We start from the raw sequence: 18,164 nt of genomic DNA on the forward strand, positions 1-18,164 counted from the left end.
TTCAGGTCAAGGAGTAATTGACGACGGCCCACCTGTTCTTCTTTATGTTGAATCGCTAGAGCGAATCGCTGCAACGACGCAAGGGCGCGAGAACCGTTCATGCCCTCTTAAATTATAGGAGGAGGGGATATCGCATACCTGTGAGTTGACCAAACGCTACTAGGGGCATCAGGTAGGGGGATGATCCGGTTCTGGGGACGGCGATGCAGATGTTCTACTATAGTGAATATCAAGCAGGTCCTAAGCTTAATTGTTCTTCGCCTAAACAAGGGAGATCGTCAGGGAGATGCGGTTTAGGCCGAAGTCTGGTAGATCAGATTAATTGGTTTCGCGAAAAGCACTTTTATGGACTGTGCTTTGGCTGCTACGCACCACTCGCGGCGCAAATGTGTGGGGGTATCTCCGTATTGGTCCATGCTCCCTTCTTGAAACTTTACGAGCGTGGTTGCGTTATGGGTCACCAGAAAGGACTTCAACTTTTTAATGTTAACATGACATAATTTAGCGTACATTAAAAGTAAAAGCAAAGTAAAATGCCACGATAGTTTCTTGTTTCTTTTGAGCATGAACTTCATAGTTAGAAGTTATTTCAGAACAGTACCCAGCTGTGCGTCCTTTTAGTTCGCTGGCGCGATTTATTTATCAACCTGAAGTTAGCAAATTAAAACAGTACGCAAATTCGCTTTAAAATAAAACGCTCTAAAAATTATCCTGAATTTAAAAAGAACTTTAGTTTTGCTTCTTTAACCATAAGTGTATTGGGATATATTTTTTCGCTCTTTAAACCGTAGGGATCATTTTTTTATTAATGGGTAGATAACTTCATTATCAAGTATACGTATCTGAATTTAATTTTCAATTTGTTTTGTAATTTCTTTTGAAATTCTAAATAATATATTATTGACGAGATCGTAGTGAAATAAAGAGCCGAAAATAAAATAATAGTCTAGGTGAAACCAAATACTATCACATATTTTACGTTAAAAATAGCATGTACTTTATTAAAAATATACATTCAGTGTGAAAAAACTAAGTAAAACATACAATTCTATATTCCTAAAACTCTTCGGGACTCATACATTAAACGGAGCGCGCAAAATTTTAAAAGCATAAAAATATACTATAACAATATTTTACATATATTTTAAATACTGTTATAAATATTTGTGCATAAATACTTGATTTCTTAGTTTTGTTACAATTCATCCTTTTTAGCAGGTACGCCGATATCACGCACACTACCGAAAAACAGAGGAACGTTAGCTGGTTTACAATAAATAACAAATATAAATGGTCGATCAACCCTGAACTCCTCAGGGTCTTCGCTCAGGCATCTGCGTAATCTCATTTGAACACCTGAAAGCAGACAAACTATTTAAAAATAATTTTTTTATTTAACTTTTTCTGTTATAAACATTACAAAAAAAGTCTAATGAACCACCGCTAGATTTCAGCAGCATTTATTCCATGAGTGATATATTGAAATTTAGAAAAAAATTGAACTCCAAAATTTAATATGGCATAACTCTTGTAATTAATGGTTTGCAATCCTTTGTGCCCTAAATATTTTTTATAAAACACTATAATTTCACGAAGTTTTAATTGAATAGAATGACCACTGCAGAATATATTATTTCTTATGTGCACTGACCCACATAGTGCTAGAGAATAGTAACACACATCTTCCGTATAAATACAATGTTAATCTGTCTCATAAAGATGCATTTAACTGCTAAAGTGTACATAGGTAAAAATTTTGTATTTTGTAAGAAGCGATTGGTCCGAGGCTAATCTTACAGTCATGTCCGTATGAACATAAAAAATCAGTACAACCACTTTGTTTATTTCTTTACTATTGGAAGTTTATAAACAGATGAGTTTCATTTGAAAATCTTTATAACTAATGAAGGTATCCTAAAATCTTGAAAAATGGCATTAAAAAATAATCTAACGAACATCCAAGTAACATGAGCTACCAATCGATGTCATACAGTTTTCACTGTAAGCTTCGACCAAGGATATACACATTTTTTTATTTTGCGACATTTTTTGAAAAAATAATTCTCGAAAAATAGTCTCTTTATGAAATGATCTACGTTTTTTAACAAAGTAATGTATTTTTTAATTGTCAAAGAGAATTTTACGGCAATCGACTAAGTTTCATAGAAATCAGATAAGGATTTAATGTCAATCGCTTTTATGTCCCTATATGAAGAAGAAATGTTCTTTTTAAACAAATCCTCAGAATTGTACGTTTGCATAAACAAATCGTATTGGAAACAAGGTTGTCTTAGAAAGTACATCGTGGCAGCGGCATCCGCCTGGGCAACGATTCGTTTGCTAGTAAAATCGCTTTTCTTTAAATATTTGTTATTCTTTTTGCATTAAATCAATTATTTTGGTCAGAAAAATGGCTCTATGAACATACATTTTGAAAATTTAAGGTGCAAAAGAAAAATGATATAAAAACAGTTTTTAAATAAAATGAATTGAAGATTCTTTGGCCTGTATTAAATTTCTGCAACATTATGCATGAAAATTTCATATTCTGAAAGATAAAATATTATTACATCACGTCATTTCTGAAATTAAACTTTCCATTTAAGTCCAATACATATTTGGTACACCTAGGAGCGACCGCTACCCATGAAAGTGATACTAGCTCCCAGTAAAAACGCGGTAAACGACAGCTTTGGCCACGTTTCACGTCCGTGAAACGAGTGACCAAAAGGATCGACGGAATCACGTTAACGGGCCACAGAAACCTTCGTGTGTCTCTTATCTCGCAAGTGCTTCAGCATGTTTTTAGCATGCTGGATTGGCTTCTACGTTGCGAAGCAGTGATAGCATCACAGCTGAGAGAACCCGAAAACAAGGACAATCATTTTAACCAAACATTTTCTGGGTACAATCGCCGCAACTCCCTTATAAGGTCTCGGTGCCAGTGTCCCCAATCTTGGGAACTTTTTAAACTGCGCTTGCGTTGCACCGACAACCCGATTGGCCACTGTTAGCGTGCTGATTTTGAATTATATAAATATTCAGATTTAATATTTATGATAAATAATTATTAAATATTGCATCCCAAGTAATTCCTCAATCTTAAATTTGAATTTTGGAGTAACTGATGAGAGAATAATGCAATTTTCATGCAAAAAACGTTATAATTTGGAATTTAGAAAATTTTTTGTTCTTTACCTAGCATTTCAAATGTTTCAAAATGCTAATAAAAAGGTAATAAGAAGTTTTAATTTTAAGAAAAAAATATTCGTTTTAATAGTATAAATATGATTTTATTATTTTTATACAATATTATATATTTTATAATATTTATAAAATAATTAATTAGTAGTTGTAATTCAGGTGGTCTTCAATTTATTAAAAAAATGTATAATATAATATTTATCAGTGCAGTAATTAATTATTCTTAATTCATTTCTGGGAATTTCAAAGATTTTATTTTAAGTCATATTGCCGGAAACATACACAAACTTAATTTTAAAATAAGGCGCAGACGAGATTAATCATTGGGACAAATAAAAATGATTTGTTTCTCTAAACTCAGAATTCATAACCACTTTTTCATTAAAATCGAATTTTTTGTATCTGTCACTCCAAAATCTTAGTTTAGGATTAGGCTCATTCTATTCGGGCATTTCTTTATGTAATTCAAAATCAGCGCGCTAACAGTGACCAATCGAGTTGTCGGTGCGACACAAGCGCAGTTAAAAAAGTTTCCAAGATTGGGTACACTGCTCGGTGCCTTTCCACATTTTCCTCCACCTTCTCTGAGATATAGTTGCCGGTGGGAGCCGAGAATGCGACAACCAACATAGTTGGTTTTTGAAGTCCAGGAGAATGATGTTACGCCTAGAGAGAACAATGGATATTGTGTCTCCGTATATACTTTTTTACAGCGTCCTGGCACAATAAAATAAAACATTCTGTAGCTAAATTAAGTCCGGATGATTTGAGGAAATCAAATTTTAACTTCGCTGACAAGGACTGATATCTTACATTTATGTAAAAGTTTCCGTGCATTTTCTTGTCGTGGAACTGTTCAAGTAAGTTTTTGACCCTTTATTTCTGCACCAGGGCTTTTAAAAGTGAGGGCTTTTTTAAAAATGAGGGCAGTCCTAGAAAGGACTGCCCCTTGTCCGTAATTGGAGGCATCGGTTGTTAAAATAAATTTCTTTTTAAAATCTGGGAATCTTAATACTGGCGCAGATGTTAAGGCATTTTTTGGAGTTTGAAAGGCTTTTTCGCAGTTTGATGTCCAATTAAATGGTGTTTCTTTTTGTCTCAATGCTGTTAAAGGTTTAGCGAACGTAGAAAATTTTTAAATAAATTTTCTATAATAACCAGTTAAACCAAGAAAAGATTATATATCTTTAATTGTTTTTAATTGTTTAAAATCGACGATTTTCTTAATTTTTTCATTGTTTGGTTTTACCCCGTCTTTTGTGATAATATGACCCAAATATTCCAATTCTGGTTTGAAATATTCACATTTTGTAGGCTCTAATTTTAGTCCTAATTCAGTGATACGTTGTAGAACCAGTTCAAGGTTATTATTGTGCTCTTGAATTGTGTTTCCAAATATGACTATGTCATCTATATAAACGAAGCAATGTCCTCCAATGAGACCGTGGAAGGCTCTGTCCATCATTCTCTGGAATGTGGCCGGAGCATTGTTTAAGTCAAAGGACATTCGTTTATATTCGAAGTGTCCTGGTTGTGTTGAAAACGCAGCGTACTTTTTACATTCCTCTTTCATTGGCATTTGGTGAAAACCAGCACTTAGGTCAAGAGCTGAAAAGAATTTTCCTTTCCAAGCTGGTCCAGGATGTCGTCAATCATTGCTAAAGAATAAGCGTCCTGATCTGTATCTTTATTAATTTTCCTGTAATCTATGACCAGTCTCAATTTTCCCCCTTTTTTTGGAATAATCCATAATGGGGAGTTAAATGGGGATTGTGAGTGTCTTCTTATCTTTTTATCCAATAGTTTTTGAGTCTCCTCAGGAGAAAATTCTCTATGTTTTTCAGGTAATTTATGTGATTTAAGGTTTATTACTTTACCTGAGTTTAGGATAATCTCATGCTCGGTTAACATTGTGCATGGCAGTGGGTCTCCGGGTAGTACAAACGCCCGTTTGTATTTTAGTAAGATTTTCCTTATTGTCTCTTGGTTTTCTTTTTCCATGTGATCGATATTAGACGTTTTTAAAAGTGTTCGCAATGGGTCTTGAGTATTGTGGGGTTTTCCTTTTCCGATTCAAGTGGAGTAGTCTTGATTGTCTTTATCTTTTCGTATTTAATTTTCATGTCCTTCTTTTGTTCTCTTGTCGTTCTCTCTTGCTAATATGGAGATATTTTCTGCTGCCGCTGATTTATTTATAACCAGAGTGCTAATTCTTTTTCTAATTTCTTCAAGTGCGTTGAGTAAGAATGCTGGAATTTCTTCCCTTGAGGGAGACTGAGCGCGAGTGGGGGCGGGGGAGACCATTGCCGTAATGTACTGTGGTTTGTACAAGTCACTGTCAGAATCGTCTGTCGCGTACGTTAATGGTATCCGATAAGCCAGAATGGAAGGTTTTCTAATGCCCTGCTCTATCAGTGTGAGTGTAGTTGGTTTCTAATTTGTCGGGTGTAATTATCGCGTGACACTTTTGTGTAGTTTGAACCTTGTCCTTTAATACAATAAAATGCGTCGTATCGTTCTACTACAATACTGACGATTTTAAAGTAATTTATTTGTATTTTTGACGAAAGGCAGTGTCCTGGAGCACCAGGAGTATACCCTACGTGACATTGTAAAACTTTACCTCACCAAACAAGAAATATGTTATCTCAGGTTTGTTACCTTCCTCAGACCACAAAGAGGATTTATACTCTTTACAATTTCAGTCTTAATTACTAACAAAATCTTACAGTGAACGTTGTCTTTTGACAGTTGGCTGAAGATCCGTAGAGTTTCCGTTTGCTGTCTGGATTCCTAGTTCGGCTGGTGACGTGCCTCCAAGCTGTTACTGCTGGTACCTGTTGAGTCGGGTGTGGCTAACTCGATCAGTTTCTTGTAGCTAGACAGGTGCCTCTTCCGCCTGGTTGCGGGCCTCGTTCAGTTTTATTTTTCTGAGTTTTCCTACTGCTATTCTACGTAGAATAGGCCCTCCTGAATTTCAGACACTAGTTTCAATAGCATTAGTATGTCTTAATGTTTTCGGGCTGTCCGTAGTACAGTCCGGAGTTCGTTTTTTATGAATTTTGTAGATTTTTATTCTCTTCGTTTCCCAGGCCTCCATCACTTATAAGAAGGGAAGGACTATAATGTTTCTCCATAGAGAATGCTTTCCTTCGAAGTATTCTTTAAACGGATCCTGGCAGAATCGCCAAAACGTTACATATTACATATTACGGACTACACAAAAGAAAAAAAATCCAGCTTCTCGGACCTCGCTCGAGGCATGACATTGTTTTCGAAAACTTTGAGAATAGAACTGTGTACGTGATCTATTTCTCGGGGCTAAGGTCGACTTAAATACATAACCCAGAAGATGGAAAAGGAGGAGATGTATGAAGACCTTACAAGGGAATTGCACCTACTGTACCCAAAATAATCGGTTGGAATAATTTCCTTACTAATCAGTCCTCTCATATGTGTGAAGCTATTACTTGTGTGTCTTTAAGTCACGAGGATTTCGGCAGCGTACGTTGTGATTTCGTCCTGCTCTGTGGGAAACCTTCTCACGATCATAAGATGTGGCCATAAATATAGTTTTTCCGCGATCATAACTAGGACCACGTCCAGAAACCGTGACATGAACAGTCACAGGGCACGACGAAATCACGAGCAAGGCTCGACGAAACCCTCGTGTCTCTTGAGGATACGAACCGTCTCAAGGATGATAGCTTTCTGCTTTTATTTTACAAGTTCCTTGGTAGACGGGGATAGCACTAATTAAGTTTACGATCTAGCGATAGTTTTGCACCTCCGAGAGCACCGATCACAAGGATAATTACTTTAACCGAATATTTTGGTTACAGTCGTTGCTGCTCCCTTTTGAGGTTTTGATTCCTTTCTTCGTTTTTCTTCTTTTTCAACTGACTCTTATCACCATCGGAGCGTTCAGCAAGGCAGGGTCACGTCTAACATCGTAAGAGTGTAAAGATAGTATGTGCTCTAAATATTCAGCGTGTGTATGACGCTCTATGCACTTTTCACTGTGAACTTTTTTACATTTATGTGAAAGTTTCCGTGCATTTTCTTGTCGACGAGCTGTTAGCGCAATTTTTCAACATGTGCTTACTCTAATTTGGCTATTAGAAGTGAGTCATTTAGACACAGTAATATTTTCCGCACTCATGATGTTAAAATTCTATTCTATTCCGCTGCTATGTAAAAGAACGCTCCTTTGCGAATCACTTCGTGTTTCCCGAATATTTTTAGGAGAGCATTTATTCCATTTGCAACGATGTAGGCTATAGTCAGAACCAATTGGTTATCAAGACATTGGAGATTCGAGAGCCCACGCCCACCTTGACGGCGTGAGACGTATAATCGCGGAATAGACGATTCGCAAGCCATACCTTTAGCATATGCTCATGAAACTAACCCAAACGAGTAGAGTACAACTAAGACGGAAAGCATATTAGTCGCAGATACCTTGTTCAACGCAGCCAGATTAGAAGACCAAAGCAGTCAAAGAAGTCGCTTGTATTGGCTTTGGAAATACAATAACATTGATGTTATGTCTTGAATATGGTCCTAAGGACCGAAGCTGTCGCTTTACGACGCCTCTATTGTTCTGTTTTGAATGGGTGACTCCGACAGTGAAAATCAGGTAAAGATGTCGGCCAGAATTGGTGTGTAGAAGTAAACTTCATCCACTAGAAGTTCTTGATGCCGCCTGGTCCTGCAAATGAAAAGTTTTTCGTCCCCTAAGGACTTTCTTGACCTCTTTGGCAGTTATTAACGTAAGGATAAGGTTGCATACTCTAAGAATTTGCACGGTACACCTCGCCGAGGTGCCATTTATCTTTAGATACAGTTATTAAGCCTCCCCTTAAGGGGTTATTCTTTCTCAACCACTCCTGGAAAATCAAGAAACCGAAACCAAAGGCGAGATCCGGAACAGTGCGTACGCAGTCTGGACTAGCAGAAATTGTACGATACCAGTATGGCTCCGGAATTACTAGGCTTTCAATTGTAATGTGTATAATTCAGTGAGAGCTTTGACGAATGCACTTAAAATAATATCTGGCAGGAATTTCACCGCCAAGGTTAGATAGTTCGCGCGCGTACTCCGGATCCGTCATCACACGCTTAACAAGTCAAAGCTACTGACCATCAGAGAGCATATTGTTGACAGAATACGTATATCATCTGACTCTAGGAGAAGTGTAGAGCAGATCTTCCGAAATCCTTCAGTTACTGTGGACCATCCGCCCAAACCAAAGGAAGTCGAAGCATTTTAGAGACAAGGCTACGAAGTGCAGCATGCACTGAAATAAAATTCAAAGAACATAAATAGCTTCAATGAGTTGTGAAGTTCCCTAATAACACCTGAGGAGAAATTCCCACACATCACTACCGATGAAATGAAAAAAGTATTAGGAGGCACAAAGAAATATTCGCGCTGGAACCAGATGGTATCAACAGCTTCTGGCGGAAGAAGCTTCCTTCAATCACTGGCCGGAAAACACTGTATAAGATCTTGATACATATCCTAAATGATTGGATTGTTCGTACAATCGGACTTGTGTGGCAAGGAATGTACGAACAATATTTGTCTGCTGCAAACTGTAAAGGTTCATCCACACATCGTGAGATGCACAGAGAGATCGATGCCGCTTTGGAAAACAAGATTTTCTATCACATTGGGAAAACATGGACTGACTTCCAGAAAGTTTTCTATTCAACCACTCATAGACTTATCATCTGTCTATCGACCAGCTTGCAGGTTCATCCACACATAGCGAGATCCATAGAGAGTTTAATACCCCTAAAAACTAGATTTACTATTCCATCTGGAAATGATCGTGACAATAATCAATGTCACCTTCCAGAGGAGCGTCTTTTAGGGCAAAACCATGGAGTCCTCTGCTTTTTTGCATCACACTTCTGTCCCTCTCCCTCGTACTACGCTATTCTCCGGGATACCTCTGAAATGACACTAATTAATGCGAGGATAAGGTCACTCGTGTATTTTATATGGATAGCCTAAAGATCCATGCTTCTGGTTCAAGCAAACCTCAACTTGCTTTAGATATTGTCAAGGGGTACACAGGAAAGATTATTATGGAATTTTGATTAGACAAGTGTGCGAAGATCATTGTGAAAAAAGAAAAGATTACTAGCGTTCTCAAGGACAGTTAACTTGTGAATATAACTTTTATTATACATCTTAAAACTGAAGAGTCCTATACATACTTGGGCATGCCCCAAAGCCACAATTCAGGATGTAACATCAGTGAAGAAGTCTCTCCGAAGCAGATAGAAACGTCTTCTTCGAAAGATTTGGTCTTCAAATCTGTCGGCGTTGAACAAGGTGTCTGCGACTAAAAAGTTTTCTGTCCCGATTATACTCTCCTTACTTGGGGTGGTTCAATCATGGACCTATAAATTAACGGGACGAAGTACAAACCTGCGGGTTCTGGCGACGCCTAAATAGGGAGCATGACGCACACCACGAATGCTCTACCTACTTCCTCGTGGGCTCTCATCGCGCTTTAAACATTCTATGCCACTTCACCATTCAATTTCAAATAAGGAGCAGCTCACGCGCATACTACTAGCCAGTCCGTGTCGTCTCTGACGCCCCCCTATAGAGTGGGGATAACTTCACCTCTCCCGTTGTACCAAAGTCAATCCGCTCACCTAAGATGGGACTTAGTGCTCCGTCGCGTTATTTTACAGGTCCATGGGTTCAATGGACGAAGAATGAGCTTGTGGCCCTTGATATGGCCACGCGAAAGATCATGCATATATATAAGAGCTTGCATATCAAATAGTCTGTTCCGCGATTATAAATTTCACGCCGTCAAGGCGGACACAGACTTCTGAATCTCCAGTGCCTTCATAATCGAATTGTTCTTAGTGCAGCTTACATCGCTGCAAATTGTAGAGATCCTCTCTTCATAATGGTCAGAAAACAGAAGATGATTCTCAAAAGAGCAATCGGTTACAAAGCCGCATAGCAGGCGGCCGAGACCCTTTGCCTAAATTTTACGATCAGAACTGAGGGAAATGCGTTACTCCGTGTAAATTCCTCACTTCTAAAAGCCTTAGTAAAGAAAGCAGCGGTTAAAAAATTTCTCCAACAGTTAATCGATAAAAAAATGCACGGAAACTTTCGCAGAAATGTGAAAGATTAATCCTTCTCGATAGATGAAACTTTTGCTTTCCTCAGATCATCAGATTTTAATTATACAGTGGGTTTCATTTTCGCATGCAAGGACGGTTTCATTTCTATCTTAGTATACCGTTATTGTCTGTAACACGGTTAAGGTACCCAATTTTCAACCTGAGAAGTTCATTTTAAGCTTTAAATGTTGGGAACAGTTTGGATCCTTTTGATTCGGACGTATATATTTATATTGTCCAATACCAGAAAACTACAGAACAGCAAGAAGCAAAGCTGCTATTCTCTGTAATTAAAAACTGCACTTCCTTAATTTAAATTTCAGAGTAATGCATATTGGATTATTTTTAAATATTACCTGTCGCTACTGCAGCTTCGGAGCCTTCCTCATCAACTTCAATGAAAACTTTCTGCACAACTTGGCTCACCTTTAGTGGGGTTTTTGATATGCCACTAAAATCTGCCTCATCTCGAAATATAGTGCTCATTCCCATCTAAAAATACGATCATTAATACAAGTTAAACTTTAAATCCCACAAAAATAAGAATGCCGTTTATATTCTCAATAATAATTGCTAAGAATTCTAAGAAAGAAATCTTAGCATGCTTTAGAGTAAAGTGTTTAGATTGAAACTGTTTATTTAACAAAACTTATGTTGATGCTTGTGTTTTAGCTTCAATTTCTGGTAAACCCTGCATTTCTTATTCAATCCTTACGACCGAGGGCTCATTTTATTAATTGCAAAATCTATATAAATCTGTTAGATTTGATCTTATTACAATCGAATTATAGATTTAAAAATTGGATTATAAACATAATAAGTATACCATTTCTAAAATTTTTTTTAATATTACCCAATGAAAAATGATTGTAAAGAATGCTTTTAGGAATAAAATCATTTCTTAAATTTTAAGATTGTATACAAATTGCGGCTTTAGCCAAAGCTGCAACTACTAACGATAGCTACAACTCCCAACTACTACTGCTACTACTAACTACTGCATTTTTTTAAAAGGTCGCTTAGATTTCTGTTTGAAAATTCGCAAAAATTCGTTCACCAGCGCGACTGGGAGCGTACACAAGGTTGAGACATAAGTCTCAACCTGGGTTTGAAAATGAAAAGTACGCTGCACAGAAGCTGTATAGTTATAGTAACTTTTCCTCTGGCTTTCGGTTGGCGAAATTGTAAATCTGTTTAGGATCGCCCACAACCAATAATAGTGAACTTTGTGTGAAATTTTAATATAGAATTTTCTAGTTATTTTTCCATTTAAATTTATAAATTTAGTATAGTTATAGCTAACCTAGTACTGTAAGAAAATATCTTTTCATTTTCTCTATCCCAACACGTTTTTACCATTTTTTTCTTCTCTATAAATGCATTCACTTTCACACAATCTTTTACTTTCACTTTCAGATCCACCCGTATCTCTATTCCTCTTCGAAGCGAACTTTCCATAACTGCTCCTGATATTTATCTAGCACCTCCCTCGTACAGCTCATCCTTGGCCAAGTGGACCCTGCTTTCCCATCTTGCCTTCCTCCGCTGTACCCTCTCATCCACAACTTTAATGGCTAATGGTGTGATTCTACACTCCCTTTTACTGCGAATTTCTCCGCCTCCTCCCACCTTTGCATATTTATGACCACACAGTCTATCACCGATACCCCTACCTCACTCACATACAGGCATCCTCCTTCTTTGTCCCCTGTTACCATACTCTTCACCACCGCCCAGCCTCTGTCCACCATCCAGCCCCCTAGAATCTCCCCCTCCTTATTTATTATCTTATCCTTAAATCTTCTTTCAAAACTCTCCCCTGGGCTTCACAACGAGGATGAGGGGGAAAGGTGGTCTTTACAGGGAAGCAGAGAGTTTTGAAAGAAGTATTGTGGTACAATATTATGGGGGGGGGGGGGGCTCACTGTACCACAATAATCTTCACTCTTTCGCCTAGCTAGTCTTAAACCCTTTCTTTAATTCTTTCCATCCGCTATAATCCGCTATAATATGCCCACTAGACCTTCTTTTCTTCTTTACTCTGACCGCCTTCTGCAGCCTCAACCTATACCCACTTGGCAGCTTTGGCTCTATGATCTTAAACTTCTTTCTCTTTACTCACGTCTCTACCAGTCCCACAACGTCAAATTCATGGAAATATTTGCAGAAATTATCTGTCTTTTTTACCCCTGCTATGTTTCAGTGCAGCACCTTCATTACTTCTCCAACCTGCTTTACCCCCACTCCCCTAATTGCTACGTAACAAGTCCAACTGTAATTGCTTCTAAACCTCATTCTTTTCATCCCACACGCATATTATCTCATCTGCTTTTATTTTACAATATCCCACCCTTGCCACTCTCCCTTCACAACTCCCCCTTCTAGCCCTGTCACTTCCTTCCACGTCATATTATAATTAATAAAACCCCCTTATCTTTTATCCTATTTTTATTTCGCATTACCCTCCCCCACTTGTCTTTCCAGCCGTTCTGCTCTCCCTCCCCCTGTCACCTCTCTTTCTCACCCTTCTACTTTCTCCCTCAGCCCTTGCATATTCTTTTCTTATTTCTCATCTCTAATACGCAAGTCCTCCCTCATACCTTCCATCTGCGCCGTTTGACACTGGGCCAGGCATTGCTAATCGTCGTAGCGTGTTGAAAGTTTCCTCCCCATCAGCCTCACTAACACCATTCTCGATGACCCCTCCAGCTCTCTCACGCCCTGCTCTTCCATCGGTAACAAAGACTTCTCCATGTAACATCTACTGCATCCGACAGATGTCTCCTAACTCTGCTGCCGATTATCGCCCTATAATTTCCCTTCAATCATCCAATTTTTATGTACAGAATCTTATTCGAGAGAATCTGGCAATTGAATTTTACTACAGTAAGTCTAAAAATAACAATTGTAAACACTTTTTTATCGATAAAAGCAGTTGCGAGTCTTACACGACTTATCAACGTGACTGCTAGATACGGGGAAAATATTGGTGACTAGAGATTCATATAAGAACCAAAGTTTCAAGTATATATATAAGAACAGAGTCACAAAGGTTGGATAAGTTTTTAATTTGACTTACGTACAAGTCCAACCTTGAATAAAATATTGTGAAAATCTAAACGTAATAAGTAGATTACGCACGGATTTCTTTACTGTATAATCAGACAAATTACCTTTTCAAGAGACGGCTTTAAATCAAGTTTAACGTCAACTTTAAATTTAGGTAAAAAGAGTTCCACTTTGGACCGACGCAGGTGAACATTTGAAATTGCATTCCAATCTAATTTCTGCTCCAAGGATCGTAAACCATCGACATCATTTGGTAAAAGTATCATCATTTTGAAATCTTGATTCTGCAAATTAAACACTTTCAGACTGAATATATTTCTAATAACGAAAACACTATCAATTTCAATACATTTTTTATCTAAAATACTGCCTGAGTATCATATATATATATATATAGTTAACAGTTTGCCATGAAGACAACCGCGGAATTTCACCGGGAGAGGGTTCCATTCTACAAAATTGCAGCCGCTGTCGGCAAAATCGTGGTAACGTTACTGCTTAACGGCGTCTCCCGACCCTGAGATAGGTGGTTACAGTCTGTGATGGAACCACTAGAATATAACAGAATAAGTCTTGTACACTTTAAAAATACGGAGCAACCTAAGTATGACCACCTTCTGTATTTTTACCGCAAGTGTCTTAGCGTTTCCCTGACACACAGGGACGCTTTTCAGACTATTAATCAGTGAAAGCTTGGCACTTCGAAGAGTGCAGACGTTCAGGACGAGTAGCTTAAATGATTACTCTGATAATACCCAAAATTGATGTCCAAAATTGGATAACGAACATGGTTCGTTTTTTAAAGTCAAGAAAAATTATGTCAGGCCTTAAAATGCGCGACAGGAACAATCATCAAGAATGTAAAGTTCCAGTAAATGTAGCGCCTCTCATTTTAGAAAATTGACTCTATTTCCCTAGGAACATTTGGAGTAGCGGTATCAGTTCTAATGACGAAACAATCGTCATTAGAACGTCACACGTCCTAAATGTGGCCTTGTGGGACGCCCATATATGTCTCTCGAGCGCCAAGGTTTCATACAGCGCTTCCGTCAGTGAGATTAGTGCTCCTCGACAATGTCTACAGCTAGATTTAGTCGCTCTTTATTTTTAGCAAAGATGTTAAGATCATCCATATAAAATACATGAGTAACTTTATACTTTTGATTATAAGTTTGCCGCAAAATTACCTTTCGAAATGGCGAAGTGCGAGGGATAATGACAACAATTTTAGGCAAAAGAAAAATGCTGTCATGGTGTATATTTTTATGCTGATCAATATAAATAATTTTTTTTAAAATAATAAAATGTACATTTAAATATTGATTTGACTCGATTCTAGCTACATTTTTTATTCTAGGCTACATTTTGCTAAAATTAGGCTCAAATACGCTGGAAGCAAGTATAAATGATGAGTAATTTAAATTTTACATCATATTTCCTGTCTTCAAAAAAGTTTTCCTGACAATATTTAATGTGTTTTTCAGCAAAATTAACCACTTTTGGAACCCGCGAAAGGCCTCTCCATAAGATCCCATGTTTTTTGACACGATTTACGCAGTGATAATTCAAATTTTAACCTGGAAAGGGCCCCTAAAAAAAGCATTATGTTAACGAGGATACATTTCTCAAAAAAAAAGACAACTAATTTTAATGATTTTTCATCTGATCGATCCAATAGGCGGACTACCTTAATGCATTCGTCTTTTCGATCAGCGCATACTATTCTATCCCTCCCACTTCTTCCTTCAACTTTAATACTTTTTGAGACATTGCATAAGAAGACTAAACCCTCATGAGAAACGATTTCTAATGTGCATATTGAATATGACATGAACATGCGGGCCAGATGATGGTGTGTAGGAGTGAACTTATTCTACCAAACGTTCGTGATACCGTCTGGTCCTGCAGCGGAAAAGTTTTTCGTGCCCCTGGGAGCTTTTTTTTAACGTCTTCGGCAGTGATTCATAGACATTCCTCCTCAGATGATATGAGGTTGTCACAAATCTCTGTAAATTGGATGATACTATAAGCATTTTCTTTCGAATTCATTGTCTACGGGATTTTGTATACTTCTCCGAAAAGTGTCTACCTCATTGGGCATGGTTGGGTTTTTGACAGGAACAGGGAGACAGCTGAAAAGGAGCGATTGGTCACTGGGAAACTGTGGATTCTCCCTGGCCCATCTCTCCCTCTTTTGCATTCTCTTCCTTGCGTGAGATGACATTCGCATTTTGCCAACAGGATGTTGCTTGATTATCAGCAGCTTCGACTAGTTCATTGTGCGATTGAAGATCTTTAGTTCTTGGACGAACTTTCGAACCCTTTCCGTTAACAGTCTACCAGATGTTATGTAGTCAATTAAACACTAAACTTGGGACAAATTTTGTATTGTCCATCCAATTTTACGGTTCAGTTGATGTTAGCGTCTTCTTTTTTATCCATCCTCGGTTTTAGCCTTAGATTTGAATTAACCAAAGCTCTCGCAGCACCATAAACTTAAAATGGATGGCCCAGAGATCGGACTCCTCCGAGATATCCTCACGAAGAAGACATCCATTTCAGCCTGATCTTGGGGCTTAGGAGCAACCTGCATATAAATGTTCCTCCTTAACCTGAAACCGGGATCATCTCTCAGAAGGTGCCTGCTTTCCGCGATCGATCTTATTGTCGCTTCCTCATCTTCGTTTGCAGCTTTTTCAAGCAGCGGCTGGGGAAGAGCTCTGCGTACATATACATTTTTCGAGAGGTAAGTACGTTTATTTCGCAATGGCTGATGCGAAATGTGCTGAAGCTCTGGGGGTTTCTGGAATCGCAGAGTGTGCATACGCGTCATAAAGCCTCTATAAACAGGGGTAATGCTGCCATCGTAGCAGTCTATTAAGTCATCTTTGAGTTGGTAGTTTCGTTCAATTTAGATATTTCGCCGGTTTGTCGTCGAGTTTCCATCTAAATTACTTTCAGCATCTCGAACTCTAGGGCGATCGGTATTGTTTGCCGACCCATTGTCGAGTGCTCTGCGCATTCGATCATTTTGGACCATATCTACAACTTTTTGGTAGTGTCGTGGTATCATTGTTGTTCCAGTAAGCAGATAAGGGAAGGGCTCTTCGCATCTTGTAGAGCCCCGCATGCACGTATAAGGCTGCATACTTCGAGAGGTCGCCCGTGATCCCAGAGACACCGTTTCAAATACGACAAAATTTTTGCAAAATAAAAAATGTTTGCATTTTAATAATTTTAATTTAATCCATCTTTGTTTCCTGGAATGGCAACTCTTAAGAAAATTAAGCATGCGAATATGAAATAAGACTAAGAATCAATTCCTTAAAATCATTTTGAAAGGTCGTAGTCCAGAATTTTTCGACGAAAAATAATAGATCCTTTGCAAACTGTCTATGTAGTTTATATAACATGTTTTAGCTTCTAGAATCATCATACGAACTACACTGTTTAACAAATTTGATGAAAATTGAATATACATGTGAGTAAAGTCATTTGCATATACCGTATATTAATTTTAATAAACCACCATGTTGTTAAATTAATATACATGTATATTAAATTCAGTAAAACAGAGTCCTTAAATGTATATTAAAATTTCAAACATTTTTAACATTGTAGATCCGTTGATATCCCTGCACAAATTCAGGCAAATCCAATTAAGGCACATCGTGTTGGATTATTTTTTAGTTTTTGCAATCGATACGAGACTTACTGGCTTATTTATCTGAAATATAAGAAACTCAGCTGGTAAATGCCGTTCTGATGGCTCCGATTACAAATTTAACAAACTGATAGACCGCAATTTACGTGAATTGGCATACTTAAGTTTTCCTATTAAATATTAAATTTTCATTGCTTTCAAATAAAAAGAATTTTTCACTGTAAAAAGTATTTACCTTATATGGAATTTCTAGGACCCTGGTGTTAAATTCTTTTAAAATACCATGAGAGAAGTTCGAACTCTTAAACATCATGGAAACGTGTTTCACTTTATTATGTATATTACGAAAATCTTGCGTGGTAGTTACGTGAGCATCGAACTTGTTTAGCCAGAAGCTTTTGAAGTATATGGCATTAATGATCACAATGCGAGTATCTTCGTGTATATCATCTGAGTACAAAATAGAAAATTCGTAATATTTTTATTATAAAACAATAAGATGTATTCACAGACCAACGTGAAAACATGTTAAATTATGAATAACAAATCACCTAATGTTATTATGTCCTGTATTTTATTCCCTGTTTTCGTAGCGACCCAAGAGTTGATTTGTTTGACTGTATTTAAGGCTTCCTTAAAATTAACATGTGAAACATCAGCTCCAAATATTTCTGCGCTGGTTAATACAAATTCTGGGATCAATTGTATTTCATCTTGAATGTAAATCGTGTTAGCCACATTGAATTCCAGATCTGTGAGGTTCTATGAAAATACAACAAGGCGGTTTTATTCAATTTATAATCACATTATTGAAATAGGACTAAAATAGCCGTGAAGAAAATTAATTTTTAATTTTTAATATACAGTCATATTTCTCGTGCTTTGCTCCCTTGTCAGTTAAAATTCAACATATTGGAGAATTCGAAAATAAGAAAAGCCGCACCGGAATGTAGGTCTGGATATAGTGTCGTGAAAACAAGAAACCGGTAACTGCATTTTTTTAAATTTGAAATATTGTTACAGTGAAAATAATAAAAACCCCCTCTTTCATACCGAAGGGTTCTAC

The 18,164-nt window shown here is 37.5% G+C and overlaps 1 protein-coding gene across 6 annotated transcripts in view; it reads right to left on the reverse strand.

The window, feature by feature from the left end:
• Nucleotides 1–974: 974 nt before the first annotated feature.
• The window catches only part of LOC117170320 (ovalbumin-related protein X-like), a 52,270-nt gene continuing 35,080 nt past the window's right edge, over nucleotides 975–18,164 (reverse strand). For all 6 annotated transcript variants that reach the window (XM_033357074.1, XM_033357064.1, XM_033357037.1 and 3 more), the window contains 5 exons: nucleotides 17,650–17,860; nucleotides 17,334–17,548; nucleotides 13,539–13,718; nucleotides 10,722–10,857; nucleotides 975–1,356 (listed from right to left, as the gene is read on the reverse strand). In XM_033357074.1, coding sequence (XP_033212965.1) covers nucleotides 1,196–1,356; nucleotides 10,722–10,857; nucleotides 13,539–13,718; nucleotides 17,334–17,548; nucleotides 17,650–17,860 — 903 coding nt within the window. In that variant the 3' untranslated portion in view covers nucleotides 975–1,195. The remainder of the gene's footprint in view (nucleotides 1,357–10,721; nucleotides 10,858–13,538; nucleotides 13,719–17,333; nucleotides 17,549–17,649; nucleotides 17,861–18,164) is intronic.

This window comes from Belonocnema kinseyi, chromosome 1 (assembly GCF_010883055.1).
Source record: "Belonocnema kinseyi isolate 2016_QV_RU_SX_M_011 chromosome 1, B_treatae_v1, whole genome shotgun sequence".
Lineage (NCBI taxonomy): Eukaryota > Metazoa > Arthropoda > Insecta > Hymenoptera > Cynipidae > Belonocnema > Belonocnema kinseyi.